This window comes from Plecotus auritus (assembly GCF_963455305.1).
Source record: "Plecotus auritus genome assembly, chromosome: 7".
Taxonomy (NCBI): domain Eukaryota; kingdom Metazoa; phylum Chordata; class Mammalia; order Chiroptera; family Vespertilionidae; genus Plecotus; species Plecotus auritus.
This window is the reverse complement of record NC_137774.1, coordinates 79968170-79990158: the sequence shown is the minus strand read 5'-3', so window position 1 is coordinate 79990158 and position 21989 is coordinate 79968170. Positions and strand designations below refer to the sequence as shown.

The following is a 21989-nucleotide window of genomic DNA, read 5'->3' as shown; positions in this document are numbered from 1 at the left end:
ATTTGCTATTCCTGCTGCCTGGAATGCCCGTTCTGCCCATGTGACCACTAAGGACCCTGTTCACACCTCTCACGTCTGGACTATGGAATTATTACTACAGGCCACCATGACTGCCCACAATTTACATGTCTATTTCCTTGATTCAATTTTGAGTTCCCTGAAGACAGCAACCATCTCATCCAGTTTGCATCCCCAATGCCAGCATAGTGATCTATAAGTAAATATCTGTTGAATGGAGGAGCTAATGAGCAATCATTCTAGCCTTCGGTTTCCAAATCAGCCAAAACACTGGTATGTCTAGACACAAAGAGGAAACATATTGAGTTTATTAAGTTCTTACTGGGTGTGCCAAGTAAACATCATTACATCTAATTCTCACTACAACCCCAGGAAGAGGGCAACATGATCATCATCTGATTTTCCAGACGGTGCAACAGAGATCTAAGAAGTAAGTCCCAAATTACACAGCTGGTAACGGTAGTTTGTGGCCATGTGGGCAATAGACAAGTATGTCTGATACCAAAGCTCATACTTCATGCTCACGGCCTCTCTCCACTATCAGGATGGTGCTGACAGCGCTTACATATTGTTTTTCAATGGGCCAAGCACTGCTCTCAACAACTATCAATATAAACAATATAAATATTAATTAAAATTCAGGCCTGGAAATGTGCTCAGACTTGCTAAATGCCCTAGAGCAGTGCTCGGCAAACTCATTAGTCAGCAGAGCCAAATATCAACAGTACACGATTGAAATTTCTTTTGAGAGCCAAATTTTTTAAACTTAAACTTCTTCTAACGCCACTTCTTCAAAATAGACTCGCCCAGGCCGTGGTATTTTGTGGAAGAGCCACACTCAAGGGGCCAAAGAGCCACATGTGGCTCGCGAGCCGCAGTTTGCCGACCACTGCCCTAGAGTTACCTAATTGCTAAAAATACTCTTCTTCCTAAAAAGGAAAATCAATTCATTTGATCAATATAGTAAAATAAAAGAAAATGCAGTGTAGAATCATCTACTACAGAGCCTCAAAGTGGAAATAAAGTACTCAGGGTGGGGAATAAATAATCTAATCAATGAACCTCAGAATTTTCAGCCAGGCAGAGAAGAATCAGAACATCTAGTCAACACCTCACACTAATAAGAGGCTGGTAAGAAAGTTGTGGCAACTGAAGATAAAAATCACATGATGAAGATCTAGAGACATTTATCAGAGGAAAAGGAATACCTGGAAAAGCCATCTGGTTTCATAAGTGTCCCGAGGAATACACTGAGCTAAGAATGACATCAGGGAACAGCAAAGGGCAGCTGATTTCCTTCTGAAAAATTCAAAAATGTTCCTAATTCCTCAACAAGTACAGAAAAATCACCAAAACAATCCCTCTTCCCTGGCAGGCTTGTAAAGGAGAAAAAATGATCTTCTCTGATTTCTTCTGACAGTCAAATGAAAGGGTCGCAAAAACTTACAATTTCTAAATGTTCTGAGATGCATCCCTAAGCCATAATGGCAAAGAGACCCAGTGTGCAGAGAATATTTATTTGCCAAGTGTCAAGACATAAAACTCTGATGACTATAACAATAGCTGGAACTTACTAGCTGCCAGGCCCTTTTCCAACGTGAACTAACTCAGAGCAGCTCTATGAAGTAAATGTTAGTACTACTATCCCTGCTTACGGATGAGGACACTGAGGCACAAGAAGGCTGGAAACTTGCCCACAGTCCAACACGAGCCAGGACGGCAATGCCAGGATTCAAAGTCTAAATTCCAAAGTCCACGCTCATTCTTTTGCCCTGTAGTTTGGGTTGCTACTTATAATTCCCAAGGAAAACTTCCAGATCACGTTTTGTAATTCCACGTGGGAGGAAGATGCTTCTGTGGAACTATAATGTACCTAGTCTTTGAGGAAACTTCCAGGGCCTGCTGAGTTCTCGGGCCATTATATCAAGAGATATGCTACAGCCTCTCCACAGGCCAAGGCTGACTGACAGAATGTGAGTAATTTTAATGAAACACAAGAATGGGCCTTTGTTCTGAGGGGAAAACAGAGTAGAAAACAATGCCAACAGAAAAGGACGAAGACAGCACTCGCTTCGGCAGCACATATACTAAAATTGGAACGATACAGAGATTAGCATGGCCCCTGCACAAGGATGACACCAAACTTGTGAAGCGTTCCGTATTTAAAAAAGGAAAGGAAGGGGAAGGGGAAGGGATGGGGAAGGGAAGGGGAAAGGAAGGGGAAGGGAAGGGGAAAGGAAAGACAGGACGAAGAGAAACATGCATCATGGAGCCCAGTGCCTGCTGCCACTTCCTCTGAGGTTTCTAAGGACAAAATCTGATAGGAAAAAACTAGCCCTGCGTGTCATTCCCCTCCATGCAAATGTTGTTTCACACTCAGGTAAGGGCAGTTGCATCTTGCCCCATAGTAATCTGTAAGATCAAACAAATCTTTCTCCCACATGGGCCTGCACACTCACACTCACTCACACTTGGCATTTTGGTTTTAGCAGCTAAATACTGTGCACCATGGAGGCCCAAAAACCAAACATCAGCTTCAGTCCTACCAGCACTCTTCCCAAACTCCAGTCACAAACACCTTGCCACTTTCATCACATCTGAGGATATGTATTAGTTACTTGTCTTGAATTTGACTCACTTTTTTCACATAAACCTGCTTTACAAGGAAAACTCTACTGCTACTGCAAATAGAAAGCCTGCATGTTGGGCTCTAGAGAGCCCTAAAGGGAGACTGAGCCTGGAACCCACATACTCTGCTTGAAGAAAAAGGGCTGTTAGAGAGTATTATTCTGAACTGTATGATGCTGTTATTTTTATGAGTCAAAAACAATCAAATATTGGCAATTTCATCTAATTCAACTTAATATTATCAACACCAAACCAAGTCTTTCCCCCAATATCAGTAAGACAAAGAGAACTTAAAGGAAAATACTAGTAACTGAGCCACTAGGCAATTGAAAGGAATTTAATGCAGTGACTTTTAACACTTAAAATAATGTTAAGTACTTGCTAGAAACTCTGCTAGAAAAACAAAAGGGGATGTAGTGTCAGTGAGCAAGGACTACACTGGGAACAGGAAGTCCCGTTCTACTACTACCAACCATGCGACCCACCGAACCGAGGCATGTGCCCAGGAAATGGCAAATAAATGTTGCACCAGTGACCAGCCTCCAAACTTGTATGCCTGTGAAAGTCGAAAATGTATCCCCCTCTTGTTCTCCTGGGGTTCTTTTGAGGATCAAATGAGACTGATGACATAGACATCAGCATTTTTAAACCAGACGAGACTGTCACAGAAAGATTATCATCCCGATAGAGCAGCAACAGGGGACAACTACTGGGCATGTTGGCCACCCTGTATTTATCCACCTTCTTAACAGCACCTGGATGTCATTTTGAAGATTAATTTCTTCTTCCCTGGATACTATCTTGATGGGATGGTGAACCCAAGTAGACATCTTTGCACTACACAAGCCTTCGGGGTCCCAAGAAACTCCTTCAGCCGGATCCTTCTGCCAGTGGCCAGGAGGTGGCCAAGTGACGTGAGGCTGAGCGATCAGGTGCTTCCTTCCTGGAATGCCAACCTTGAGCAGGAGGAGAGAGTCGGAAAACAGCTGGTGCTCACTTCAGCAACGATGGCCTTAATTGGATCACCATTCCTTCTAGGAGACCATTTCTGGACTCTTATTTCCAGCTTCTAGCCTTCCACAGCTGCCTGACTCCTTTCTGTTCCCAAACCTGGCCTGCCATCAATTCCCTAGGGCAGTGGTCGGCAAACTCATTAGTCAACAGAGCCAAATATCATCAGTACAACGATTGACATTTCTTTTGAGAGCCAAATTTTTTAAACTTAAACTTCTTCTAATGCCACTTCTTCAAAATAGACTCGCCCAGGCCATGGTATTTTGTGGAAGAGCCACACTCAAGGGGCCAAAGAGCCACATGTGGCTCGCGAGCCGCAGTTTGCCGACCACGGCCCTAGGGGCTTAATCACAAGGAACAACAACAGCCTGTAATTATTGGAATCGAAAAGTCTAGGTCAGTGGTCGGCAAACTCATTAGTCAACAGAGCAGCAAACCGCGGCTTGCGAGCCGCATGTGGCTCGCGAGCTGCAGTTTGCCGACCACTGCCCTAAGGTCACAATATCCACAACAGGAACAAATTTCTGTTGCTTTTTACCACTGAGCCCTGGCAGACATTCTTTCAAAGGTTCCTACTGCTGTCCATCCGACGAACTGCGCTCTCTAGCTGCAATCACAAGCCAACACCTCACATCCTGCCTAAAGCTCTTCCTAAGGCAGTAAATGTGAAATGCATTCGAAGATAACACTTGGCCTTTCATGGAAAACCTCTTCCAGTTATTTCTATCTTCTTAGTGGACACACATGCTTAGATTCCTGGAGGACATGATGTGGGAAGAGACATGTAAACAAGTTCCATTTTCCAGAGACTGAGAACTCTGCCCAGAGTTACATGGAAAGAAATCCATCTTCAATTGTTCCTTTGCCAGCAAAAAAGAACAGTAACAAAGCTCGCTAATTCACTTTTGCCCTTCCACCTATTTGCAGTCTACTACCTGCATGGGTAGGGGTCACAAGCTGAGTAACATCTATCCCAGCCAGACTTCACTCCCTGAGGGGCAAGGGCCTCCTTATCTATCTATCTATCTATCTATCTATCTATCTATATATATATATATATATATATGGCTAATATGCAAAGTGTCCCCTCGGGAACTCAACCGGGAGACCGGAGTTCAATCGCTGTTATGACATGCGCTGACCACCAGAGGGCGGCACGGAACGAAGGAAGGCCCCCGCCGACAGCTGGAAGCCAGGGAAGGGAGGCCCCAGCCAGCAGCCGGAAGACCCCAGTCAGCCCTGATCGCCGGCCATGCACTGGGCCTCTAGTATGGAGTAAAACTAACACTCCTACATGTCTGGCATTTTACACACAGCATGTAACTTAATCCTCACAACTGGCTAGGTAGATATTGATGTTTGGGTTTTCCCCATATCACCAAGCAATTCTCCAACATCGCTGGGTATCCTACAATTCAACTCAATTCTGACACATCTACCTGGAGACGGTGTCAGATCCCACGGGTTAAGGCCTCAGTCCTACAAGACTGCACCAGCCCCTGACTTCAGGCGACAGACACAACTCCAGGTTATTACGTGTGCTTCTGACTGACGAGCTATGTACCTCAGAGGTTCCCATGAGCCCGACTATGGGTTTGATTAATTTGCTAGAGGGCCTCTCGGAACTCGGAGAAACATCTTACCTTCTAGATCACCAGTTTATTAGGAAAGGACAGAACTCAGGAGCAGCCTGATGGAAGAAGCACACAGGGTGAAGTGTGTGGGAAGGGCATGGAGCTACCACGCTCTCTCAGAGAGGGCCCCTCTCCCCGCACTCAAGTATTCCCCACCCAGAGCTCTCGGAACCCTGTCCTTGGGTTTTCATGTCCTTCGCCACACAGGCATAAATGATTGAATCACTAGCCATTGGCAACTGAACTCAATCTCCAGTCCCTCCCCCCTCCCCAGAGTGGGGTGTGGGACTGAAGTTCCAACCCTCTAATTATATGGTTCTCCTGGAAACCAGTTCCTAACCTTTAGTGCTTTCCAAAAGTCACTATGGTGAATAATAAGACACCTTTATGGATATCATCACTTTGAAAACCCCAGGGGTTTTAGGAGCTCAGTACCAGAAATGGGGAAAAAGAACAAATGTCTATCTTTCTTGTAAATCACAGTATCACAGTAGACCTAATTCTTGGGCTCAGGGAGGTTAAGGCAAGGGACACAGCTGAAAAGAAGAGGAGCCGGGATCCAAAGCCAGGCCTTGAGAGCCCACGCACTCTTGTGCCAGCCTGCCAGTGCACACTAACAGCCCACTGGGAGAATTGAAGCAATACCTCAGTCTAATGATCTAATGCCACAAACGTATACTGAGAACCTAATGCGTGACAGGCATAAAATGTTTGTGCAAAATGCTGAAAAGTAAAAAAAAAAAAAAAAAAATGGAGAAGCTGCCTTCTTCCCTCAAAGCTTGTGGTGGCACAGTTATTTAAACACTTGACTATGGTGCGATGCAATGTACACACTCAACCAGACCACGCATCTTCACTGAGCACCTTCGATGTTTCTAGGGACTGCGACTATGTCAGTGAACAAGACAGCATAATAACATCATGCCCACACAGAGCTGACATTACGGTACGGGAATAGAAAAGCACATCATGCGGTGCGAGTTGGTGATAAGTGTTATGGGGGAAAACAAAGAGGGACAGATTTATAAGGGAGAGGGTACCATCTTAAACATGCACTAGTTTCAAATGGTCCCCACGGCTCTCTATTAGGATGCAGTGGTACAAAGTGTCACAGAGAACAAGGGTGTGAGAGGACAGAGAAGAGAAGTGGGAGCTGGGTGGGTCGGGGTAAGAGGGTGCGGGATGTGTAAAGTCTCCAGGATGAGATGAGCTCTGAGCAAGACGTCCCCTTCCCTTCGCTTCCTTTGCAGGATCGTGCCTCCTGACTCTCCAAGCTGCAGGGCATGAGTCAGCACTGCTGACTTCACACAGCCTTTCCAGCAAATGCCTGTGTCTCTCCTCGTTGCCCAAACCTTTGTGTCGCCTCCCAATGTTACAAATTTATGTGATTATGTCAGCCTTTCCTGGGTCATGAAGGTCAATGGCAACTTTTAGGAATTTATTTAAATTATAAAAGAAACACAATCACAGTATAAATATGAAAAACAGACCCTGGCCGGTTAGATCAGTTGTCAAATGGAATATTGTTCCAATACTTTAAGGTTGTGGGTTCAATCTCCAGTCAGGGCACGTACAAGAAACAACCAATGAATGCATAAATAAGTGCAACAAAGAGCCCTGACCGGTTTGGCTCGGTGGATAGGGCGTCGGCCTGTGGACTGGAGGGTCCCGGGTTCGATTCCGGTCAAGGGCATGTACCTTGGTTGCAGGCACATCTTCAGTAGGAGGTGTGCAGGAGGCAGCTGATCGATGTTTCTCTCTCATCGATGTTTCTAACTCTCTATCCCTCTCCCTTCCTCTCTGTAAAAAGTCAATGAAATATATTAAAAAAAAAAAATAAGTGCAACAAAGAGATGTTTCTCCCTTCCTCTCTCTAAAATCAACAAATAAATTTTAAAAATAAATAAATTACTCCCCTTTTTAAAAAATATATTAAAAATATCAGGAAATATAAAGGTTTCCAATATTACCTCTCTTCACATTTTGGGACATTTTTTTGCCAGAGTTGTTTAACATAACTAGGATCACTTTGCATCCATATAATTTTGTATCCTGCTCGCATTATTTTTACTAAATATATCATTTTTAATTCTACATACACATTTTCTGCTTTAAAAAAATTCTGCAAAGAAAATTTTAGTTATGCGGAGAAACCAAGATGGCGGCATAGGTAAACACCTAAACTGCTGCCTCGCACAACAATATCAAAACTATAACTAAAAGACAAAACGGACACCTTCCAGAACCACAGGAAGGCTGGCTGAGTGGAAATTCTACAACTAGAAGGAAAGAGGAAAGCACATTGAGACTCAGAGGAGCTGCAAAAGGCTGAGGTACGGGGACGGGCACGAGGAGAGGACGGGCAGCTGAATGCATGGGCGGCTGATTGTGTGGCTGGCTTTCCCAAGCGGGAGGGAGATGGAAGCTCCCAACTGCACTGAACTCCAGTCCCAGGCGAGACTCTGGGAACCCAGATTCATTTGGGGGGAATCTGGACTGTCAGGAAAAGAGAAAGCACACTGAGACTCAGGGGAGCTGCGGAAGGCAGAGGCCAAGAGGTGTGCGCGTGCAGAGAGGACTGACTGCTGAGTGCACGAGTGGCTGAGTGCGCGGCTGGCTTTCTAAAGCGGGAGGGAGATGGAAGCTCCCAACTGCACTGAACTCCAGTTCCGGGTGAGTTTCTGGGAACCCAGACTCATTCGGGGAGAAACTGGACTGTCTGGCAGCGGGCGAAACTCGAGCACGGCTTTCTCTCAGAGATGCTTGCAGCGATTACTGAGGGACACTGAGACCCAGGGGCCTCATAGGGCAGGGCTGACGGAAAGCCAAGGCTGAGACTCCACGCCATCCAAGCTGAGCACAGAGGCTTTTGCAATTTTACAAGTCTTGTCTCATAAGGGTGTCTCCAGCACAGAAGTTCTCCCAGCATAGACACAGCTGATCTTCACAGCCAATTGGCTTGGAGGTCAATTCCTCCCAGTGATACCAACAACAATCAAGACTTAACTACAACAAGGCTGTGCACACAGTCCACAAAAGGGTGCACCAAAAGTGTCCACCTCAGGTAACTGGGGGAGGCTGAGTGCTGGGCCCGATAGGACACCTACCACACAAAGCTACTCTACCAACTCAAGGAAGCAGCCAAAATGCAGAGACAAAGAAACAGATCACAAATGAAAGAAATGGAGGAAAGCAAACTACTGGATACAGAGTTCAAAACCACGGTTATAAGGTTTTTCAAGAATTTCCTAGAAAAGGCCGATAAATTTAGTGAGACCCTCGAGGATATGAAAAAGGACCAACTAGAAATTAAGCATACACTGAGTGAAATAAAGAATAATATACAGAGATCCAACAGCAGACTAGAGGATCACAAGAATCAAGTCAAAGATTAGAAATACAAAGAAGCAAAAAACACCCAAACAGGAAAGCAAAAAGAAAAAAGAATCCGAAAATATGAAGATAGTGTAAGGAGCCTCTGGGACAACTTCAAGCGTACCAACATCCGAATTATGGGGGTGCCAGAAGAAGAGAGAGAGCAAGGTATTGAAAACCTATTTGAAGAAATAATGACAGAAAACTTCCCCCACCTGGTGAAAGAAATAGACTTACAAGTCCAGGAAGCGCAGAGAACCCCAAACAAAAGGAATCCAAAAAGGACCACACCAAGACACATCATAATTAAAATGCCAAGAGCAAAAGACAAAGAGAGAATATTAAAAGCAGCAAGAGAAAAACAGTTAATTACCTAAAAGGGAGCACCCATATGATTGTCAGCTGATTTCTCAACAGAAACTATGCAGGCCAGATGCGAGTGGCAAGAAATATTCAAAGTGATGAATAGCAAGAACCTACAACCAAGATTACTCTATCCAGCAGAACTATCATTCAGAATTGAAGGGCAGGTAAAGCGCTTCACAGATAAGAAAAAGCTAAAGGAGTTCATCACTGCCAAACCAGTATTATATGAAATGCTGAAAGGTATTCTGTAAGAAGAGGAAGAAGAAGAAAAAGGTAAAGATAAAAATTATGAACAACAAATACATCTCTATCAACAAGTGAATCTAAAAATCAAGTGAATAAAAAATCTGATGAACAGAATAAACTGGTGAATATAATAGAATCAGGGGCATAGAAAGGGAGTGGACTGACAATTCTCCGGGGGAAAGGGGTGTGGGGGTGGGGAAAGAGACTGGACAAAAATCGTACACCTATGGATGAGGACAGTGCGGGGGAAGGTAAGGGCAGAGGGTGCGGTGGGAACCGGGTGGAGGGGAGCTATGGGGGGAAAAAAGAGGAACTATTGTAATAATCTGAACAATAATGATTTATTAAATTTTTTTAAAAAAAATTCTGCACAGCCATGGTTGGTTTGGCTCAGTGGATAGAGCATCAGCCTGCAGACTGAAAGGTCCTAGGTTCGATTCCTGTCAAGGGCACATGCCTGGGTTGTGGGATCGGTCCCCAGTAGGCAGTGTACAGGTGGCAGCTGACCAATAATTCTCTCTCTTGCCCTAACCAGTTTGGCTCTGTGGATAGAGCATCGGCCTGCAGACTGAAAGGTCCCAGGTTCGATTCCGGTCAAGGGCATGTACCTTGGTTGCGGGCACATCCCCAGTAGGGGGTGTGCAGGAGGCAGCTGATCGATGTTTCTCTCACTGATGTTTCTAACTCTATCCCTCTCCCTTCCTCTCTGTAAAAAAATCAATAAAATATATTTTTTAAAAAATAATAATTCTTTCTCATCCTTGATGTTTCTATCTCTCTCTCCCTCTCCTTTCCTCTCTAAAAATATATTGTTTTTAAAAAATTCTGCACAGACATCAATTTAATGGCTACATAATATTCTACTCTACTGATGCACTATACTTTATTAACCATTTCCCAACTGTCAAGCATTTAAATTTCCAAGTTTTCATCAATATAAATTTTCCTGCAAGTAACTTTATGCAGCAGGTATTTCAAGTAATTCCCTCAGTAGGTTCCAAGAAGGAGAACTGTGGGAAGCTGGGAATATATCAGAGCAGTCACTGCCCAGACAGGCTACAGGCCACCCGGACTTACTCAATGCACTGGCTGCGGAGGCGACTACAGAAGCTGGTCACCTCTAGCCACCTTTATGCTCTTGAAGGCAAATGGTTGGAGAAACAACATATTTACCTGCTGTCAGAATCCGAGGCGATTTCCTTTCTCCCTCCGAAGCGGATCTGGCACTGAACAGAAAAAGAAGCCGCTGAGATCAGCTGTTGGGATGGGACACTCAACTGTCACAAAACAGTCCACACAAGCCTCAGGGTCGCCGGAGACATGGGGCCAGAAACTCTGGGTGCCGAGTCAGGGCGTCCCTTTGCCCTGGGTGTCAGGCCAAGACATAAGACAGTGGACACCCAGCCTTCCAGCCGCCACTTAAAGGAAGTCCTTATCTCCCTCCCACTGTACAAAGTGAGCCTTGTGGGAAAACAATGCTAAGAGGAAAACAGAAGCACACAGCTTTTGCACATTATCTAGGAAACTTTATGTGTCAGCAGCTGGCTGTCCATAACACAGGGCTCTTAATAGGCAATAATTAAAACTTCCACAAATCTGCAATGATGGGTCCCTTTTGACAGGGCCCAAGGTTGTTATGAATGGCTAGGAAATTATGACAGTATAAATCACGCTTCAGCCCTGGCCCGGTGGCTCAGTTGGTTGGAGCGTTGTGCTGTACACCAAAAAATTGTGTGTTCAATTCCTGGTCAGGGCACATCCTTAGGTTTCAGGTTCAATCCCTGGTCGGGGCATGTACAGGAGGCAATTGATCAATGTGTCTCTCTCACATCAATGTTTTCCCCCCACCCCCACTCGTCTTTTCCTCTCTCTAAAATCAATAAAAACATATCCTTGGGTGAGAATAAAAAAAAAATTATGCTCCAAAGAAGTCGTCTGATTGTGCTGAGTGACAATTTTCCCAGGGTGGGTACAAACAAAAGCAAACTGTTCTCCTTTTTTTTTAATTGCAGGAAAATATAGAAAACATAAAATTACTAGTTTAACCATTTCTAGTTATACAATTCAATTCACAATATTGTGCACCCATCACCACTATCCACTCTTCTCTTTTAAAGAGTGGGTAGCAGGCTTACAAGATTACTGAACTTATTATATATTTTTTAAATGATACATCTGTCAAAACTTATAGAACTTTGCACTCAAAATTGGTTTATCTTATTGTATGAAAATTATACCTCAATAAAGTTGATCTTCAAAAGGCATACATATACAACACTTTCGCTCACCCAAAGAATAATACTAATCATGGCAGATCTGGGCATAAGCTCCAATTTATTTCTGTTTAACTACTACACTTAAAGTGGTTCCACTTGCCTCCTCACCTTCTTGTCATATTTTATTTTTTTAAATATATTTTTATTGAGTTCAGAGAGAAAGGGGGAGAGAGAGATAGAAACATCAATGATGAGAGAGAATCATTAATTGGCTGCCTCCTGCATGCTCCCTACTGGGGATCAAGCCCAAAACCCTGGCATGTGCCCTTGACCAGAATCGAACTCGGGACCCTTTAGTCCGAAGGCCGATGCTCTATCCATGGAGCCAAACTGGCTAGTGCTTCTTGTCATATTTTCCATTTCTGGAGTAAAGAAAGAAGAAACAAATATGTGTGCTCTGAATTTACAGTGGACCAAGAGCTGGCCAGTCCTTTACCTACTTTAATAAATGCAATTCGCTCAACAGTCCTGTGGAGATCAGTGAGCAGATTATAGCAAAGGATGCCCAGAGAGCCGCAGTGGTCCTCAAACTCATTAGTCAACAGAGCCAAATATCAACAGTACAACAATTGAAATTTCTTTTGAGAGCCAAATTTTTTAAACTTAAACTTCTTCTAACGCCACTTCTTCAAAATAGACTCGCCCAGGCCATGATATTTTGTGGAAGAGCCACACTCAAGGGGCCAAAGAGCCGCATGTGGCTCGCGAGCTGCAGTTTGCTGACCACGGGGCTAGATGAACTGCCCAAGCACACACAGCTGGGAAGAAATGAAACTGGCCTTTGACTCAGCTACACCTGAGCCTGTGTTGTTTGCACTGTATCAGGACACCTTGAAGTTTGGGCAGATGGTGAAGTCTCCAAGCTCACCTAACACCTAACAAGATCAACACGTAACACACACCTTTATTAAAGTATTTATCTCCTAACTCCCTATACTGTGATTACATGCATATGATTGTCAGTCACCCCTTCTGAAATGTGAGCTACTAGAATTCCCAGGACTGGATCCTAGCTCTGCTTGCTACTTATTAACTGTGACACCTTAAGCAAGTTATTGGGCCTTTCTGAGCTTCAGTTTCTTTAGCCATAAAACAGAAGTAATTGTAGGAACTACCTCACAGGGTGGTTGGAAGGATTAAATGTAAAGCACTTAGCAGAGGGCCTAGCACATGTTGAATGTGCAATAAATGATGCATGTGGTATATGCAGACAAGCAAACTTAAGCCAGCTCATGTTAAAGCTCACTTCCCACCCAGCCAAAAACCAGGCATCAAAATAGCATCAACCAACCAGAGTAGAGCCCACCTGAAGGATCCACACCATCGATCCTGGGCATGGTTCATTCCTCCTCGTCTCTGTTCTCATGCTCACAAAGTCCTAACCCAACCACCATGGCTGGTACGTACCCATAAGAGTTGAAACCCACATCAACACCCTTCTCTAAGGGACACCCCTGAAGGATGGGGTCCCTGGAGGGCTGTAGAGAGGAACACCTCTGTCCCTACCTCTGATCGCCTTCCCTGCTCTCTCATTTTCTGGGGGAAACTACTGGTCTCACTGTTCCCAGATACAACATGAGAGTAAGTCTATCTATATAGAAGGACAGAAATGACTTCTCCATGAATTCTCTAACACTATTACTTGATCTCAAGGTCAAACATGAGCTTTCCTCTTACCTGTTTCACAGCATCCAGCAGTCGCTCCAGCAGAAATTGTCTTTTCATGTCATTGTTCTGTGATCCTGAAATGCAACAAGGCTTAATTAGTTGTGTTTGACATTAGCCTTCTAGTAAGACTTTCTGACATAAGGTATATAGCTGTCCCCAACTAAGATCAGCCTTCTCTTTAATAAAATCCAGACCGGCACCAATAATCTACATCATCACAATGAAACTATGGTCCCCAAATTTGAAGAATGTGTCTGGAACAGTCTAACTCTGGGTTTCTCAACCTTGGCACTACTGACATTTGGGCCAGATGGTGGAGGCTACCCTATGAATTGTAGGACAACTAGCAGCATCCCTGGCCTCAACCCACTAAATACATTAGTGTGCACATGCACACACACTTACACACGTGCACACCCTAATTGTGACAACAAAAACGTCTCTAGCCCTGATTGGTGTGGCTCAGTTGGTTGAGTGTCATCCCCCTGCATCAAAAAGTTGCCGGTTCGATTCCCAGTCAGGGAACATGCCTGGGTTGCAGGCTCAGTCCCCAGCAGGGGGCGTGCAGGAGAGGCAGCTGGTCGATGTATACCTCTCATATGGATGTCTCTCTGTCTCTCCCTCTCCCTTCTTCTCTCTGTAAAAAGCAATAAAAAAAAATACTTTTTAAAAATGCCTCTACATGCCCTCTGGGGATCAAAATTAGCCCCAATGAGAACCAATGGTCTAATTTAAAATATAGGTTTCCTGCCCTAGCTGGTTTGGCTCATGGATAGAGCATCAGCCTGCGGACTGAAGGGTCCAGGATTTGTTTCCAGTCAAGGGCACATGCCCAGGTTGCAGGCTTGATCCAAAGTAGGGGGGGTGCAGGAGGCAGCTGATCAATGATTCTCTCTCATCATTGATGTTTCTGTGTCTCTCTCCCTCTCCCTTCCTCTCAGATATCAATAAAAATATATTTAAATACACACACACACACACACACACACATATATATATATTTATTTCCTAGTATGCAGGCACTGCTCATTGGTGGACCTCACCATCATCTCCAGCACCCTTTTCCCATGCCACTGCAATACCTAATTACTCCTTTCCAAGCCTCTCAGAAGGCTGACCTTAAGAAGTTCTACTAATGAGATGTAAGCAGAAGTGCACTGGGAGGGTTCTGGGAAAATTATGCCTTCCTGATAAAAGAAAAGATATTAATGGCTTCCTTCCTTCTTCCATCCTTTATGCTAATCATAAACACATTGGGTGGGGCCCAGCAGCATCTTGCTGCCATGAAACAACAAGTCTGGAGGGAAAGCCAAGAGAATCACAAAGACACCAGCCTTGATGTCATTTTGCTAGAAATCTACTACCTCTGACACAACAAAGACCTCCTTTTGTTCAAAACACTGTACGTTGGGCTGTTACTTGCAGCCAAAAGCTTTCACAACTGATACACATGGCACACACGGAACTTCCACTCAGAGAGGTCTGGGCAAGGACTCCTCAAGTCCCAGACAGGACATTGTCAGAGCTGCATCTGACCCTCCACAGGAGGCCCATGACTCTAACCAACAGAAACACGGCCACCTGTTATAATACACCTCACACAGAATGCAGCTGTTTCAAAAGAGGCTCAGAGTCAGAGTTCCAAGAGCAGATGCTCCACATCGCAGGTCCTGAGCTGCCACCAAGCTGCTTCTTCCCTGGGCAGCTCCACTCGGGCTTCACCAGGGAGCACCAGCAGGGCATCGCCTCAGACGTGGTCAGCGATTCATCTGAGTCATCCCAGGGCCACCCGGTGGATAACAACTGTGACCTTGTTGAGCACTTCCTGCATACTTGGCACTCAACTGAGTACTCTGCATTCATTATGTCATAATTTTCACAACCACCCTTCGAGCCAGGTATTAGATCCCCATACCACAGATGGGGAAACTGGAGCTCAGAGAGGACAAACAACTGTGTGCATTGGCTCATTCAGTATTTATTTAACTTCAACTGTGTGCCAGGCAATATTCTAGGGGCTGGGGACACAGGAGTTAAGTGCTATAAAAGAGCCATCTTCTCATGGAGCAAAACTTCTATTAGGAATAAACAAATAGAACCTAAGTAAAGACATAAATGAGATGATGTTAGAGAGTCCTACCAGGAAGAAAAACCAAATGGGCTGATGAGACAGGGAGGAAGCAAGAGGGCCATGTCAGCCACGGCAGTCATGGAAGGCCTCTCTGCCCAGGTGACATTGAGCAAGCAGAGGAGCAGCCATGGAAAGGTATGGGCAACCAGGGTTCCAGGAAGAGCAAACATCCAGAGTAGAAGCCAGAAGGCAGGAACACACTTGGCTTCTGGCTTTCCAGGCCCAGAAGGAAGTCTGCTGTAACGTAAGCAAAAAAGAGAAGTAAAGACCATACAGGCGGGCAGGGGCCAATCACAAAGGGTCTAGTAGATCATGATAACAGGTTCAGTTTTTGTTCTAAATTGAATACTAACTGGTGGAACTGTGACCTTGACTCAAGACCGTGCCCTTCAAATGCCTGAGTTAGAACTCCCACCACATAGGGCTGGAGATAAAACCAGATACTCTGCGGACACCGTAATACAGCTGATTCCCAAATGTTGCCACTGTTACTTTACTGGAATAGGTTTTGAGGAAGGACAGCCTACACATTGTTCCCACCAGACAAGAGGCTATCCTGAAGTGTCACTAATGACGGAGACCCCACCAGCCCAAGGCCCTGGAACATCTCTCCTGACACCTGTGTCTATCAATAAGTCCTGCTCTTTGTTCAGCAGAAGGTTTAGTTTCTACTCTTCTCTAACACCAGAATAGGGAAGTCAGGCTTGCTTTCTTCCTTTTCCCAAGTACTGCACCCAACAACCCCACTTGCCCTTGGGCAATGCCAGCTGGAAACCTGAGAAGGTCCCCCCACCCCCGAAATGCCTTTGCTGTTTTTTCTGGTATTAAATGTACAAAGAAAATAAAAATCTCCGTCATCTCACTAGGATCCATTTTTAGTGCAGCAATTCTCAAGCTGCCCTGTGCACACGAACCCCCTGGGTGTTGTGAAAAGGCAGATTCAGCAGGTCTGAGGTGGGGCCTGGGGCTCTGCATTTCTCACAGCTCCCAGGTGACGCTGATGCTGGTTCCTGACCATCATCTGAATAGCAAGAATTTAGCACCTACCCTTAATGACATGCACAATGATCCTAGATCAGGGGTGGGCAAACTTTTTAACTGGAGGGCCACAATGGGTTCTTAAACTGGACCGGAGGGCCGGAACAAAAGCATGGATGGAGTGTTTGTGTGAACTAATATAAATTCAAAGTAAACATCATTACATAAAAGGGTACGGTCTTTTTTTATTTTATTTCAATAGTTTTATTCATTTCAAACATTTTAACAAGAAGAATGTAAACACTAATTATTATAATTTGAAACTTCACAAAATGGAGGAATCATAGCACAATAACATACCTTATACTGAAGATGGCAAAGGCAAAATAAAATTGCCTAACAAAGGAAAGGTACAAAAGCCTTTCAAATTAAACTTAAATATAATAAAATAATTTAAAACTAAAACAAATAGAAAAGAACAAAATGTGTAAACAGTAAATTAAACATTTTCTTTAGTGCAACTTCCAAATTATGCCTGGGACGTAGATGTAGATGGCAATGTAGACTGGGTTGAAAGGTTTTTGGTCTTGAAAACATCAACTTCAGTGGGAACAGTGTTGTTGGTCTCCTTTTTAGCTAATGCTCTGATACTGTGCTCTCCAGGGGCATGTCTCCCTACATCAGCACGATAACGTGTCTACGCATTCCCAGGGTGATGTTGGGGGACGCGTCCGCGGGCATTACAAGGAGCCTCTGGAAGATTGAGAGGTTGTTCCTTCTACTGAATGGGCGGATATAAATCTGCCCACTCAGAAGAAGGAGCTGCGGCCGTGTTTCCCGACGTTGCCATGTTAACACTGCTGCTGGTGAAGGAGCAGAGGGGAGAGCAAGAGAACCCTCCGCTCTTTCGGCTCCGCGGGCCGGATAGAACAGCCAAACAGGCCGGATCCGGCCCGTGGGCCGTAGTTTGCCCACGGCTGTCCTAGATGTTTTCTAAGGTGTCTTGCCACCACTGCTTTTCTTGGATGTCAACAGACTCCCCTGCCTTACCTTGCAATGCTTTTTTTTGTTTTTTGTTTTTTGTTGTTGTTTGTTTTTTTGTCGGGCCATGATTATAATTTTTATCAATGCCTCTCTTGTGGCAGGAAGAAAAGCCTGTTCTCTATAGAGAAACAACCTGACGTTGTGCAGGTCTCAGCCCACCACCCCCTCCCTGGCTGCCATTTCTCTACAGGAGAAAAGCGAACTTGAGTGAGACAACCCTGACCTCAGACAGGCACCTCTGGCCATCCTAGCCGTGAATGGGGATTAAGAGAAGGGGTCTCATAGGATGGAGGGAGCACAAGCGGCCTTGGGAGCCCTCGACTGCAGGACGTGCCGGAGAGGCTCATGGCCGACAGTGGAAGGAGCACTAGTGGGAAGTCACAAGGTATCATGAGTCCTCATCCCGGCCAGGCTGCATGTGACAGGGACAGCCACTTCCCTTCCCTGTGCACTGGTTTCTACATGAGCTCATGCCCTCCTCGCTCCACAGCCTGCCAATGTGGGGCCCCATGGAGACAGGCAGGCAGAGAATCAAAGCCACCACTCTCTTTATCTTCTTCAAGAGACAAAGAGGAGAACACAGCACCCCTGCCAGGGCCAGGAAGAATCCTCTAGTCTCAAACCCATACCCACCTGCTGAGCCTCAAGTGTGGACTAAGCCATTAAGCAACCGACATTTCATCCTTTGGTCCTTAACAAAGAAGGAAAGGTGGCTCCATTCACCAGAGCACTGAGGCTCAGAGAGGAAAGATCTTCATCCAAGGCCAGTCCCATGGGAAGTGCTCGAGGAGGGATTCAATTTCAAGTCCACTGGCTCCTGGCTCAGCCACCTCTGAATCTAGCTCACTCTCAAAACCCGCTCCCTCCCCGCCCCCCCAACAAACCTGCAGCTACAGCCTCACTGCCAGTCCAGAAATGACTCCTCTGTGAAAGCCCACTTTCCTGCTTCCTTCCTTCTCCAAGGGCAGCCTTCATCAACAGCCAGAGCAGGATTCTTTTTAATTTGTGAGATTCCCCATCAGAATGAAAATAAAATATGTAAAGCCACCCCAGGAAATACTGACAGAGACCCACAAACCTGTCGGGAAATGCAGTGATCCCCAAGGGCTCGAAATCAGAAATCACATGTGCACATGAAAATCACTCACCTGGTTCAGGTGCATCCCTGTGGTCTGGAATGTCTAGAATCCCTATGCCTCTACATTAATTTTTACCACAAGCCTACAAGGATTAAGAATGGGACAGCCCAGGTTCAAATTCTACACCACCAGCTATGTGACCATGGGCAAGTTACTTAAACTCTCTGCACCTCCTAGGTCTGCTAAATGAGTGGATGTTTACTGTACACCTACCACAGTGCCAAGTACAGACCAAGCACTTCATACATGTTAGCTATGATATTGTTGTTATTGGCATAAGACCTCCGGCTCTAATTACTTTCAACTGGCTACCTTCTCTCCAAAGCAAAGGCAAACTAATTCAATGTAGGCCTCTGTGTTCACTGCCCTGGGGGATAAAAAAGAGAAAAGGGTCCATGGCATTTGGGGAAGGGAAAACAAGCAAGATGCACTCTATGCATAGTCCTTCTCTAATCCTTGCAGCAACCCTGGAGGTCCAGGTAACCATTGTTTCCAATCACAGAAGAGTTAGGTGGCTTGATCAAGGCCACACATACACTTAAACTGTGGGTTTTCCCTGCCTTTCCATGCAACAGCAGAAGGGAAGTCATGCCAGGCATTTCTGTGGTCTAAGGCTAATCCTTGCAATGCACTAAGAGGTATAAGGTAGAAAAGAAAAAGAAGGCAACGAATATTCTTTGGGGACCCACTGCATGCCAGGAATTCTGCCCAAGGTCAAGCAGCAAAGAAGCACTACCTGGGAGGCTGAACCCTGATCTGCCTGACTCTCGGCCCAGTGCTCTTTCCACAAGCCACACTGCCATCCAGTTGGGGGCCAGGGGTTTACTGCAAAGGTGGGGACTGTGCTTTAAATGCTGGGAAGGACCAGAATAAGTAAACCCACACGTACAGAACACAACTGCTTAATGGATACGGGGTTTCCTTTTGGGGTGATGACAATGTTTTGGAACTATAGAGGTGGTGGTTGTATGACATTGTGAATGTACTAAATGGTACTGAACTTTTAAATGGTTATTTTTATAATTGTTAAAATTATAATTTAACAATCGTTAATTGCTTTAACTGTATTAAATCCATAAGTAGTTTTATGCTATGTGAATGGCAATAAAAAAAATATCTGCAGCAGGTAGATATTGGCCCAGAGTACCGCCCTCCTCCACCCCACCCCCAAGCAAAAGCAACACCTAGAGTAGGATTCTCCAAAAGGTGGGTGTAACAAGGCAACTCCAAATAGTACCCAGCCCCAACCCTGAGCAACCGAGTAGAAAAGCGACCCACACTCATTTCCCTTTCAGATTTCTGATGATACTGAGGGGACAGTCTGTCTGACACTAAGAGGTCCTTAACTCCAGCCTCAGTCAGGCTCCTAGTAGGAAACAGGCACACTCAAATACAGATAGTTCAAGAGGTTTACTTTAAGGGGCTCTACTGAAGAAAGGGTATAGATAAGCAATTCTCAATCAGGGTGATGTCACCCTCCACCCCCTCTAAGGACAGTCGGCAATATCTGGAGACATTTTTGGCACAACTGGAGGATGCTACTGGCATCTGGTGGGTAGAGTGCAGGGATGCTGCTAAACATCTTACACTGCACAAGAGAGCCCCACAACAGAGAATCATCTAACCTAAATGTCAAGAGTGGCAATTAGAAAATTCTGTCCTAAAGTAGGTTTGATTATCCCATTTCACAGATGATGTGACTGAGGCTCAGAAAGGCTAAATAACTTAAACCTCCACTGTGCTCTGAATCCCATCTCCTCTCATCTGCTCAAGGACATACTCCAGCAACTGTCCCTCTTTTTCCCACACTGTCAACTTTTTTTTTTTTTTTTTGCTCATTTACAAAATTCCTGCAGCATACAAGGATATTGTAATATCTCCCCCAAATTTAATATTAGCCGTGCCTTGTTCCCACATGCCCTTCCAACTGCAATCCCTTTCTCTGCTGCACTGTCCAGCAAAGCTCTTCCTCTGAGAGCCACCCCTGCCACCATTACTGTTCCAAGTTTGGCCCATGCCCTTGTGCTCCCATCTCCTTCACCTGCGCTGAATTATCTACACAGTGGCCGTAACATCTGGAAGTGCAGGTGAATACTCAGTGAGAATCAGTGATATTACAGAGCAAACACATGATACACTCAGTGATACTACGTGATTATTTCAATGTACCCTACAAAGTTGTAGTTCACAAGGCATTTTCATCAAGCCCTGCATAAACTTGTTGTGCACTATCTCAGATTATTTGTTTCTGGTTTTCACTGAATAAACATGCACCTCTAATGTACCACAGAACAGTAGTCAGCAAACTTCTGCTGTAAAGGGCCAGGTAGTAAATACCTTTAGCCTTTGCGGTTCATACAGTCAGTCACTAACCACTCAGTTCTTCTCTTGTATCTCAAAAGCAGCATAGACAATACATTAATGAATCGGCAGGGCTGTTTACCAAAACAGGCCTTGGGCTGGATTTACCCCAAGCCCAGCTTGCAGACCACTGCCCAGCAGTTCTAATGGAGGAGGGGGGTAAAATTGAAACAGTACTGTCTACCTTTCCAGACTAAACAGCCACCCTGCAGTAGACAATTACATATTCGGTGTCCCCAGCAGGCAGTAAACCAGGCCACATCTTAGTCATGTTGCCATCTTCCCTCACCCTATAACCAACACCCCACCTCAGAGCTTTGCAGGGGTCAGGTATATCACATCACCTTTTACCACTGGCAGAATTTATATTGTCACATTTACAGGCATCTAGGATGCCTGGTGCTCTTGACCCAATGGAGAGTTTAGTGCTATTGTTTTCCAACCTGTTTCGAATTTAGAGATGAAAAGAACACGGAAGTGAATGGGGGAGTAGACAGGGTTGTCTGATATATTTCAGAGGCATGCATGTACATGACCAAAATCGAACCCCTCCAATCCTGTGGGTCAGGTGGAGAATGCAAATGAGTGATATGGCAGGGAAGGAGGGGGAGGCAGAGACTGCGGGGACCAAGACAGATGCCCCTTTAGAGATGGCAGCTGCTACTCAGCTCTAGCTGACAGCACTTCTCAGCAACACCAGTACAGCATTGCTCCATCTCCTAGGTTTTTTTAAAAAGCCAGAAATTCAGATTTTCATGTCAATTAGTTGGCACTGTTAACGTAAAAAACCATTGAAACCTGTAAAGAATTTTTGTGAGTTTATTTGAGCCAAACTGTCGACATATGCGGGGAAGCAGAACCTCAACAAATTGAGATAATGCTCGGGAGAATGGCAGGTTACATCTGTATTTATACATTGCAATCAAAGGAAAGGGACGTAAGTGGGTTACATGAAATCCATTGGTGACAGATTAGAGAGGTGGGAGAAAGCAAAGCAGGGAAACCCCTGGGATTGGATAAAAGGTAAAATGATAGACACATACTTAGGTGGGTGCAGGAACAATTAACATGATAACAATGAAGGAATTTGTGGTATCTGTCCTGGAGCCCA

General features: G+C 45.0%; 1 protein-coding gene across 5 annotated transcripts in view; it reads right to left on the bottom strand.

Moving 5' to 3' along the window:
* The window catches only part of SNX29 (sorting nexin 29), a 580852-nt gene that overhangs the window by 538681 nt on the left and 20182 nt on the right, over positions 1–21989 (bottom strand). For 4 of the 5 annotated variants that reach the window (XM_080678985.1, XM_080678988.1, XM_080678984.1 and 1 more), the window contains 2 exons: positions 13235–13299; positions 10455–10507 (listed from right to left, as the gene is read on the bottom strand). In XM_080678985.1, the coding sequence (XP_080535111.1) occupies positions 10455–10507; positions 13235–13299 (118 nt within the window). Of the gene's footprint in view, positions 1–10454; positions 10508–13234; positions 13300–15365; positions 15594–21989 lie in introns of those variants that run through there. The other variant, XM_080678987.1, reaches the window with a different exon arrangement.